This window comes from Suricata suricatta, chromosome 15 (assembly GCF_006229205.1).
Source record: "Suricata suricatta isolate VVHF042 chromosome 15, meerkat_22Aug2017_6uvM2_HiC, whole genome shotgun sequence".
Classification (NCBI taxonomy): Eukaryota; Metazoa; Chordata; class Mammalia; order Carnivora; family Herpestidae; genus Suricata; species Suricata suricatta.
In genome coordinates, this window is record NC_043714.1 from 32,233,452 (window position 1) to 32,245,326 (window position 11,875).

General features: G+C 36.6%; 1 protein-coding gene across 1 annotated transcript in view; it reads left to right on the plus strand.

The window, feature by feature from the left end:
* Positions 1-11,554, plus strand: part of CPNE3 (copine 3) — a 49,873-nt gene extending 38,319 nt beyond the window's left edge. Inside the window, exons 12-16 of the mRNA XM_029923456.1 lie at positions 1,759-1,813; positions 1,894-1,945; positions 5,312-5,445; positions 6,479-6,715; positions 8,456-11,554. Coding sequence (XP_029779316.1) covers positions 1,759-1,813; positions 1,894-1,945; positions 5,312-5,445; positions 6,479-6,715; positions 8,456-8,566 — 589 coding nt within the window. The 3' untranslated portion in view covers positions 8,567-11,554. The remainder of the gene's footprint in view (positions 1-1,758; positions 1,814-1,893; positions 1,946-5,311; positions 5,446-6,478; positions 6,716-8,455) is intronic.
* Positions 11,555-11,875: the final 321 nt, after the last annotated feature.

Here is an 11,875-nt window from a genome sequence, read left to right on the forward strand (position 1 = left end):
TTTAAAAGATTGTATTGTATTGTATTGTATTTATTTTAATGTTTGTTTTATTTGAGAGAGAGATACAGAGCAGGAGCAGGGGAGGGGCAGAGAGAGAGAGGGAGACACAGAATCCGAAGCAGGTACCAGCTCCAAGCTGTCAGCACAGAGCCTGACATGGGGCTCGAACCCACAAACCATAACATCATGGCCTGAGCTGAAGTCAGATGTTTAACCAGCTAAGCCACCCAGGAGCCCCAGATTTTATTTTAGGTAATCTTTACACCCAACATGGGGCTTGAACTCAATCCTGAGTTCAGGAGTCACATGCTCCACTGACTGAGACAGCCAGGTGCCCCTATTAGCATAATATTTTGTAGAGAGTATAGACAAACTGCTGAAATGGACGCTCCCCACGCACCGTACATTTAGCAAAATAGGTGTTTACTTCTCTTTCATGTTGCAAGTGTAGAGGTAAGCAGTACAGTAGTCACAGGGCCGTTCTGCCATTGTCAAGTCATAGATTCCACCCCTGGGTCCAAGGCAGTTCTTTGCTTCTCATCTTGTCTAGTTAGTGGGAGGAGGAAAAGGGAACTGAGAATACACGTCCATTCCCTCCTAGGGGCATGATTCTGTCTGGCAGACCACTTGTACTCACATTTCCTTGACCAGAATCTAGCAACCACCTGGCCTCCTGCAGCCCAGAGAAGCTGGAGCAGGGACAGTGTGGTCTCTAGCTCGGGTGTTCCATTATTAAGGAGGAAGAGAATGGATACAGGTGGAGAGTAGCAGTTTCTGTTTCATATTTTATTCTAAAACACTTTCCAGATGAATTAGAAGTTTAATATCAAAAACAAACCTCGAATGTTCTAGGGGAAAATATGTGTGAATTGTTTATATGCTTGCACTGAGGAAGGCCTTTAAGGCAGCAGAGTCATAAGTTGCAGAAGAAATTTTACTTGTTCACATTCATTAATATTGAAAACTATAAAAGGAAATATATTTTAAACAAAGTTAAAGGCAGACTATAAACCAGGAAAAATCTCCTCACATGTATAATTTAGGTTCTATTTTAATGCAAAAAGAATGATTAAGAATTAATATAAAAAGAATATCCCAGCAGAAAAATTGGTATGTTCAGTACAGTGTTTTATAAAAATAAAACATTGGATGTTTATCAGTTTGAAGAATATCCATTCAGTGGAATAATTAGCAGCCTTTCACATGATGTTATATATTCAGGTCCATAATCCCTTAACCCTACACCATTGGAGCCAAATATTCATACATTTTGCTACAGAAATGTGAGAATTTTATGTGTGGTATTTGCACCATGTTTCTGTGGCCAAATGTATGAATATTCATATTCAGTGGTATGAATAAAAGCTATAAATAACCTCCTATCAGTTGAGGTCAGGTTTTGCTGCCAAATGAGTTTGCTATAAGCTAATGAACTTGTGGTTTTTAGGGCTTTATGGATTCATCTACATATTTAGTCAGCAAAATGATATATAGTATTTAAGTAGAAAAGAGTATGTTATAAAATATGAAAACAAACTACAATTTTATAAATATGTAGAGAGACATTGTTCTCCCTTGTTACACAGAAACAAATATTAACATTTGTTCTCTAGTGGTTATTTTGGGTTTAATCTTTATATTTTCCAAAGATTTTGAAATTTTTTTTTAAAAGGTCTATTGGTTTTATTACGAGCAATGATAAAACTTTCTGTTTTGAAAAAAAAATGATCTTTCAGTTTTTTTAAATTTTCTTTTTAGTGATAAAATGTTCCCAGCTTTTGGTTTTGGAGCTCAGATACCTCCTCAATGGCAGGTGAGAGGAAATCCCATTTTAAACATTTGCCTCCAACAAAAGCAAAACAGGGCCTCATGAGTCCTTTCATCTTTTGACAGGTTTCGCATGAATTTCCAATGAACTTTAATGCATCCAATCCTTACTGCAACGGTAAGCTAAAAAATAAACATGAAGATTTTACACAGAAAGCCTCCCTAGTGTTTACTTGTTGTTTTCTTGTGGTTCCATACTACTCAAATTCCCTCCCTCGTTTTCTTTTTGTGAGATTTTTAACTTTCTGTTGTATAAAGTGGAAGAATTACACTAGGTTGGTGGTTCGAGTGGTAAAGATAATAATGGTGCAAATCTATTATGAAGGTGATTGTTGGCTAAGTCCTACCTTGAGAGATTCAATAGAAAAAGAAGATTCTCTATCTTGAGAAAAGATCAATACATGTAATCATATTATTTTCACATATAGGTTGGTTTTAAGACAAACCTTCAATAAAACAAGTAATTCAATACACAGATTTGTGAAGCTTTTCTCAGAGTAGCAGCTGCTCTCTACAAGGAAATAATGTCCAGCATCAAATTACTTGTTACTCAGATTGCATCTGAGTGGGCTAACAACGGAACAAAGAATTAAGCTCCCACAGTGGCTCTCCTCTGCATTATACAGCAGAAAACCAACATCCGTTTCATTTCATTTTCTTCTTTATATCTCAAATATCCAAGTGTTTCCTCCTTCCTACCCCAATGAACAATCCACCTAAAAATGCCAAATATCCCGCAATATGATACAAGTCTGAAGTGTTTGGAGGAGGAAAAGGAGCTAAGAGCAGAGGCATAAAATTGTAAACAATAAGCTAATTTTCTGCAATTACAGAATATTTAGATTTCTAACAGAAGAGGGTGTTCTTTCCTTATCTTCAGTTTTCATGAACAATATTCATAGAGCAGAAGAGCAAGAACATTTTGTTGGGAATAGTTTGTTTTAGGGTTTTCTTGTATTTTTTCCAGGACACGTTTTCCAAACTAATTCAGCATGGCCGGTTGTGACCTTTACTCCTAGTCATTTGGAACTAGGAATAGCAGTTCTTTTCAAGCACTGTGTTTCGTGCTTATGATGAAATTGGAACAATTTTTGGAATTTGGTGTAATTAGGTTTTATTTCTTGGCAATAAATATGGATGATGTATATCATGTGATAATTCATTTTAGAATTTCACTTACTCTGAGTAAAATGGGCCCATCTTTGGGCTGCCACCAAGCACAGCTTTTCTACTTTTGGTTTATAGCCTGAAAAAATAATCCATTTAGTTTTAGAGGACATACTGTACTGAAAAAAAATACACCTTATTTTAAGGCATGGAGTTGAATTCCCTTTTCTTAATTAGTTGTGCCCAGAAGTAACATGTCTTGCTTGTTCCTTTAACGTAAAGGAAGAATCTTGGCATAATTTAATTTTAGCGGAGGAACTAAAGGTAATGGATATTTGTGAAGAAATTTAATTAATAGCTTATATATCTTCTGATTGAAAAGCAAGCTGGGATGATGAAAATGAAAGAGAATATTATTGTGAGGACTCAAATTTTGTATGGTATGCATCATTGCAATAAGATCCTGGTGCAGGCCTATGTTAATATTATTTTTGTTAGTACTGGACTGACTGACCACTAGTTACAGCTTCACCTTATGCATGTAAAATCACCTTTACATCTGAATTAGTCACTTTCTCAAAAGATGTTCATGAGACTTATTCCTAAGTTCAAAGTGACCAAGAGTAGTTAATTAGAACTCTTAAATGTTAAGAGGAGAGCATTGGTCTTGTGAAGCTTTTAAATCAAGTATATACTTCTTTTCCTTGCTGGTTTCTGTCCTGTTGGACATTTTTAATAGAATTTTTAAAAACTATTAATATTTTTTTTTTTGAGAGAGAGAGACAGACAAACAGTGCGAGCAGGAGAAGGGCAGAGAGAGAGGGAGACAGAATCAGAAGCAGGTTCCAGGCTCTGAGCCATCAGGACAGAACCGGATGTGGGGCTTGAACTCAGGAGCCATGAGATCATGATCTGAGCCAAAGTAGGACTGAGTCACCCAGGCACCCCCTATTGGACATTTTTAAAATAAGACACCTGTTTTAGTTTACATTTAAAATCTTGTCAGGCAGATTTCCTTAATGATGTCAACAACTATACAGGAGGAATTTCTTGAGGATTTTTAATATCTTACCTGCATCTTGGGCACTCTAATATTAGGGGCAGATTCAACAGACATGTATGTCACATTAAAACTTCATCAACAGTGTTTTTACCAGGAATGCTATTCAACTTCCATTAAATTGTGCTATTATAATAACCAAGCTCAGTAATTTATAATAACAATAGTTTATTTCTTGCTCACTTTATGTATCCCTTTACATGTGGCTTGTCTGCTCTGTGTTTCTTCTCATTCTGGGACTCAGAACCTTAACTGAGGTATTCTGCTCTCTTTGCAGAAGGAAAAGAGCAAGATTGTTGGTGAAAATAGGCAGTGGTTCTTAAAATATCTACTTAGACATGAATGTCATGTCCATTTACATGCTTGGTCAAAGCTGGTCAGCTGGCCCTGCCCCATCTTGTACTATGGAACATCCCAGCAGGCCCGGGCAGTACCATATCAACAAATACATTAGGATTTCTGCAGCAAAATGCAATACATAAGCTGGAAATGAGTTTTTAGAGTTGTATGGTTTACCATACCATGCTTAACCTTTAAGTTATTGAGGAAACCTTTGACTAGAATTAACATTAAGATTGTAGCCATCTGAGTTCATAGAATCTTTGGCCATCTATGCAAAAGTTTTTCCATTTTAATCAATAACTTTTTCTTACCCCTTATTGTCAGTTGTATAATATGGCACCTTTTCATGATTCTTTTTTTCCTTAGAGTCTTATTCCTAAAACACACAAAAATTAAGCAGTGTAACAGTTCTGCTACAGATTAATGAATAATTAGGCTGAGATGAAAATAAATGCCTTTTATTGGAGGAGGGCAGCATTTAGGTTTTTGCAGTGGAGCATAACTCTTCAAGTTTTATAATATATGGATGAAGAGGAACTCTTTTTTTTTTTTAAGTTTTAAGTGTTTATTTATTTTTGAGAGAGAGAGAGAGACAGACAGAGTGCAAGTGGGAAGGAGTAGAGAGAAAGGAAGACACAGAACCAAAAGCAGGCTCCAGACTCTGAGCTGTCAGCACAGATCCTGATGTGGGGCTTGAACTCATGAACTGTGAGATCATGATCTGAGCCAAAGTTGGACACTTAACTAACTGAGCCACCCATGTGCTCCTGAAGAGGAACTCTTGAATATAGATAGACTTTTAACTATTTAAAGCAATATATATATATATATATATATACACACACAGACATGCATACATACAGATGTGTAATTATATACTATATATGTATATAATAATTAAATTAGCAGGTATAGCGAACAATGAGCAATTAAATTGTGCTTGACAATTTTTAATACTGCTTTTTTTTGGTCTAGGAATCCAAGGCATTGTAGAGGCATATCGGGCCTGCCTTCCTCAGATAAAACTCTACGGACCAACTAATTTTTCTCCAATCATAAATCATGTGGCCAGGTTTGCTGCTGCAGCCACACAACAGCAGACAGCTTCTGTAAGTAGTGCCAGGGGACAGGGAGAATATGGGTTGGTAGTTGCTTTTGGTACAAAGAGCATGAAGTAAAAATATAGCTGTCCTTGGTTTGGGAGTAATACCTGTTGTTTTTAAATTAGTGATCATTAAAAGCAAGATAAAAAACATAACCCTTATACTCACAAGTCTTTTCTCTGTCATTTGAGTTAATTTTCTTAGATAGGTTCTCCTAAAAAGAAATGGCTAACACCTATCTTTCGGAAAGTAGACTTAACAAATTAAGGCTTGAGGGAATGTAGTGTTTCAGTTGGTGATGAAAAATTACTCAGTGTCCTAAAAACATTTGAATTAGACAACTGTTCTCTGTTGGATCTTGATACCAGATCTCTCTTAGTTTCATAGTTTTTTATACCCCAAAGCAAGGCAGGGATAACTACCTCATACAACTGCTGAAAAGTGAAATAAGATAATTCATATAAAGTGCACAGCGCCTGAAACTTATTTCCATTCTAGACTTAAATGATCCAAAGGATGGGAGTCACAACTTTATGTAACATTTTACCATTCTCTAAAAATGTTTATCAGAGATGACAGTATTGAAAGATTCCTCCCCTAAACCATATCCATTTTTCAAAAAGTGCACTTTAGTTTGATAAACACTTCTGCTCCTTTCCTATTTGACCTTTTAGAAACAGAGTTGCCACTTACTCTCTTGATTGATACTTTAACATGTTTGATACTTATGTTACATCAAAGTGTTTATTCCTATGCTCACTAAAAGTTTAATGTCTGACATTTAGATGTCTTGCTTCTGTATATTTATACCAACTGTATTTTGTGGTCTGTTGCATTTTTAATGAACCTGCAATTTTTGGATAAATAAATTCCCTTGTCATTAGAGAGTCTTAGAATATTTTATGTAGATGGTATCCTGGGTAGAGACTGGAAAGGAAAATGACCAAGAAAGCGACTGAAAGACTCATCGAGCTGGAGGTGTTTTTGTTGTTTGGGAGCTCAACCTGTGCTCAGCAGATATAATTTTCTTTTTTGGCAGCAATATTTTGTGCTCTTAATCATTACTGATGGTGTGATAACAGACCTTGATGAGACAAGACAAGCTATAGTTAATGCTGCCAAGCTTCCGATGTCCATCATCATTGTTGGAGTGGGAGGGGCTGACTTCAGTGCCATGGAGTTTCTGGACGGTGACGGTGGAAGTCTGCGCTCCCCAACAGGCGAGGTAGCCATCCGAGATATCGTCCAGTTTGTGCCTTTCAGACAGTTCCAGAATGTGAGTACCACTCCTCCTCATTCTGTGGAGTTTGACAACAGACCTTCACTAATCCCTAACCAAGTAGTTGAGTGGGAGTCTGGGGTTACAGGATGTGTGGAGTTTTGGTTTGAAGAGTGCTGATTAGATTCAGCAGTTTTGCTTCAAGTTGAATACTTGCATGCTGCTTGCCATGTACATGATAACTTGTCATAAATGGTGTGGCTGTGAATGTTTTAAGATCAAAGTTATCTTTACCTATAAATGCAACAACAGAAAAACTCTGTACAAGTATATGATGAATTTGCCAAACTGGAAGTTGACTTGGTGAAAATCTCTCAGGACCTTGTTTTTCCCAGTTTACTCCAGTGGTAACATCTTGTACCCTGCAGCACAGAATCACAGCCAGGAGGGCATAGACATGGATGCAACCAAGTTCCATCACCTGCAGGACCCCTCTTGTTGCCCTGTTAGAGCCACACCCTCTTCCCCTGCACCTCCACTCCCCCCTGGAAACCACTAATCTGTTCTCCATTTCTATAATTTTGTCATTTCAAGAATATTATAGAAACGTTGGGATTGGCTTTTTTTCACTCTGCATAATATTCTGCATTGTTGTTGCTTGTGTTTCTTTTGATTGCTGAGGAGTATTCCATGGTGTGGGTGTCCTGGCTTAACCATTCACCCATTGAAGGACATCTTTGTCTCCAGTTTTTGTCTATTATGTGCCAAGGTGCTATAAACATTCATGTACGCGTGTTTGTGTGAACATGTGTTTTTATTTCTCTGGGTAAATACTCAGAAGTGCAGTTGCTGGGTCGTATGATTATTACATGTTTAATTATGAAAGAAACTATGCTCTTTTACATTCCCACCAGTCAGTGTGTCATTGTGGGGGGGATGATTAAAAGCGGTAATGTTAGGGATCCTTGTGGTGATCAAACTGTTGGTATCTTTTTTTGTTTGTTTTTTAGAGAGAGAGAGGGCTCAAGTGAACGAGGGGCAGGGAGAGAAGGAGAGAGAGAAGGAGAGAGAGAATCCTACTAGGCGAGGGGTGGAGAGGGAGAGGGAAGGAAAGAAGTGGGATTCACCAGAAGCAGGGCAGGAGCTCACCCCAAGCAGGGCTCCAGCTCACCAGATGTGGGACTTGAACTCACAATCCATGAGATCATGACGTGAGCCACTCAGGTGCCCAAAACTGTTGTGTATTTCAATTGTGGTGATAGTTTTCCAGATCTACACAGATGATAAAATTACATAGAATAATACAAACACACATGCAAATGAACACATGTAAAATAAACTGGTAAAATCTGAGTAAGGTCTGTGAAATGTACCTGGTTTTGATATTATACTATAGTTATATAAGATATTACCTTCAGAAGAAACTGGGTGAATACTCGGTTATTTTTTGCAACTTCTGATGAATTTGTATTTCAAAAGAAAAAGTTAAAAAAAGTTAATACTAAGTAAATGAAAGACCCACATTTAAAAGTTAAAGGAACAAAAAATTATCAAATGCCAAAATGCTGGCACCAAAAAAGGACTGGTAAACATCAGTGGGGGAAATAAAACCCTCCTAAGTAACATTAGTTACTTAGCTTATTCTGTGTTTCATAGACCATTCCTCAGACAAGATACAAGCCTAGGAATTGGAACTACTACTTTTTACTGAGTGGTGAGGTATTCCTAGTCTGTAATCAAAATGCCAGTAAAAATTTGGTTACTAATAAAGTCACTTTGATTTTTCTTTTTCATAAGGCTCCAAAAGAAGCGCTTGCTCAGTGTGTCTTGGCAGAGATCCCCCAGCAGGTGGTGGGCTACTTCAACACATACAAACTCCTTCCTCCCAAGAACCCAGCCAAGAAATGAAAGGAGCCATGGCTGCCGGAGCAGAATTCTTTTGTGCTGTGTGGAGCAAAGGATTCCTCTCACACCCGAATCATGAATCTGTTATTTTACATGCTTTTCAGCCCCAGCATTTATGATGTAGACCTAGTTCTCTACGGATTATATCTATTTAAAGCATTCTTTTTATACTTTTTTTTTTTGGAGGAAAGTGCTAAGTTAATCTTTGCTCAATGAATGCTGTGATTGCTGGTGACTTGGAGTGACCTGATCAGGATTAGAAACTTGTGTGAGAAAAGCTGATTCAGTGGTTGTGGTTGTTTACTTTCATATGGTGAAAATGGTGTTTTTTGAATTTCCATAGAAAGAATGGAAAATTCCTGGGATGTGATTTATAGGTTTCTATAGTTTGTTCTAGGCAATATAAGTTTTATAGACCAGTGTCCATACCTGATGACAAGAACTTCTTAAATTACATGATATTGAATTTGTTTGTATAACTGTATTCAGTACTTTTCCATGGTTTAAAACTACATTCACTTTTGCCTCAAAATTGCTGCAGTTTAGACATTGCAGTTTACAAAACTATGTATTTGCTTAGGAAAATAATACTGAATGAGAAAGGAAGGCACATACTCACTTCTTAAAATGTACAATCAACAAGTAAAAGAAACCTCATGTAAGTAAGCCATTTTTATTTGCCTTTCTGGATCTTTTATTTTCATTGTAGAATACTGTAAACATGGTCAGATTCGACCTTTTCATTTACTGTAACATTCAGGATTCTGTATCTGCATAGATGATAGGTTATCCTAGGTTCAATATTATAGAGTATTTTAATTGGAATTTGCTAAACTGGTTAGGACTCCTTTGTCCATGGAGCTATAAGGACCAAACATATAAGAGGAAATTCAGAATTGTATTTCCTTTTAACTAATGAAATACTTTAGTTATTAAAAAAAAGATAATTTTAATATTTTCCTTGCTAAGATCTCATACATTGCATTATACATTTGTACAGATTCATTTAGATATTTTCTCCCCTTTTTTAGTAACATTTTTAGTGTGATTTTTAAACTCATGATAGTGGTTATGTATTAATCAAAATCAAATTTTCATTTTAATAATGTGTTATTTCCTAAGTCCAGAATGTATGTAGTAAGCATAAAACCTGTTGTAACAAAAAAAAATTCCCACTGCTACATTAGGATTGGGTGGACTTTACGTGCTTTTTTTTTTTTTGGAGTAGAATTTTTTTTTCTGATTTTTTTATCCTTTAGAACATATTACTTAGCCAACATGACATTTTCAGAATAGATTCAGTACCATTTTATTAAAGGACCTGTGTGCCAAGTACTACGCATATTCATATGTTGGCCAATCGTCTCTAACAATTTAATATTAAAAATTGTGTTTATCATATATCCTTAAGTGGATGCACCCAGTGCCTTGCTGACATGCCTTGCCTTCTTACTGAAACTTGCACCGAAGCTCACATCCCTTGTTCTCTGCAATGTCTAAAGATGAGCTCTCAGCCATGAAGAACTCTGGCTTCTTAGAGGCTGCCTGTTGCCAAGGTCAGGCCAAGAGGAGACTTGTGTGCTGATGTGGTTGCCTTCCTCGCATGGGCAGTTCCTGCTTTCCCGCTTGGCTAGCTAGCCTCTGCATGCATGCTGTTCACCTGACAGGACCTCGCTAGTAGTGTGTTACTCTGGCATATCTCAGCTGACAAGCCATTTTAGCATTAGTTAAGTGAGAAAAAAACCTGATATTTCTTCCAGTAGTTTGGAGTCTTTATTGTCTCAGATGTCCTGACTTCAATTCTCTTTGTGTGCTTGGAAATAGCATATATATATATTGCTGTCTTTTTTGGGATTTTTAAAAAATTTTAAACACATTGATGCCTTAAAAAAAAGTGACATACACACATTCTCACTGTATGGTAAAACAGATAGAAGTAGAGCTTCCCTGGGTCCAGAGCAGCTTCCAGAGCCCGTCTCACTGGGCCTCCTCCTCGCTTGCCTTAACCAGCTGCTGGCAGCCCTGAGTCACTAGCCCTGGGCACTTGGGAGCCACTGGTTATGAGCATTCCCTGTTTTCATTAGCCAAATAACAGCACTTCCGTCATCCCTGTCAGATTGATTTGGTCTTCCTAATTTTATATTATGGTTTTAACCAGAATCATTCCAATTTTTAAATTACTTTTTTAAAATTCATTCTTAATCAGGTTCATCAGTAGATGCTATTATTCATAAGAACTGTGATTCCAGCAAATGAGGATAATTGATGCCTTTTTTGCAGTTTTGAATAAAAGCATTTACAGTTTCTAAATTATCATTTTGTAAAAATCCTTACGATTTCACCATTTCATCTCATCACAAGGTGATTTAATATTGTTTTGTATAAAAATAGTCCTTTTCCCTATTGTGCCACCACGCATCCCAGGGCCACTAGTTACTGAAATGCATTAAGAAAACAAATAACCAAGTTGACTTTCACACCTCATACAAACACATATCGGGGTGACAGTGCCCTGGACAGACGTAATACTTCTCACATATGCCTGTACTGAGAAAATAACATATACCAATTAGCACAGTTATGTCAGGTCACCTTGTGCTTTGAATTGAAATTTTTAAGATCATAAAATTTCAAAGTCAGATCAGGGATTTACAACTATTCACTTTGGTAGTGTCTTAGGTGCCCTTTCCAGAATAAATTCTGGGCCCCATTGCAGTTTATGCTTTGACATATTTTTCCTTTTTCATTTTATAAATTTCCTAGAAAACTGTCTTCAGTAAATTTCTTATAGTCTCTTTCTGTGTGTAGTTGATAGTCATGGGAATGACACATAAGGCAAGCCAGAGGTTTGGTTGAGATTGGAGAAGACTGTCTTGTGCTTTAATGATGTTGTACTTAATAAGTGTGTAAGTTACTAATATATGAACTGATGTTAGATATATCTTCCATTTGAAGTTCCTTTGGATAAAGTTATTTCTTGATGTGATTCAATACTAGTGCCTTGTTTTCATTTATTCTCTCTTTATATTGTTATCAAAACTAGTGGAAACATTAGAAATAAAGTGAATATAGTATTTTAGGTGACCTGTATTCATGTGTTACTGCATTGAGCAGTTCCTATTATTTTATAAGATTTATTCACTTAAAATATAATGAATGCATTGAAGATGCATTTCTGGGTCCAAGGGATAGGTTCTCCGCTTATAGCTGGATGGCCTAGACAATATGGTGCTCACATTTACTCAGTTTGTTAAGCGGTTAATATACCCACCTTACTTTTTTGTTTGTTTGTTTTTTTAATTGCTTCTTTTA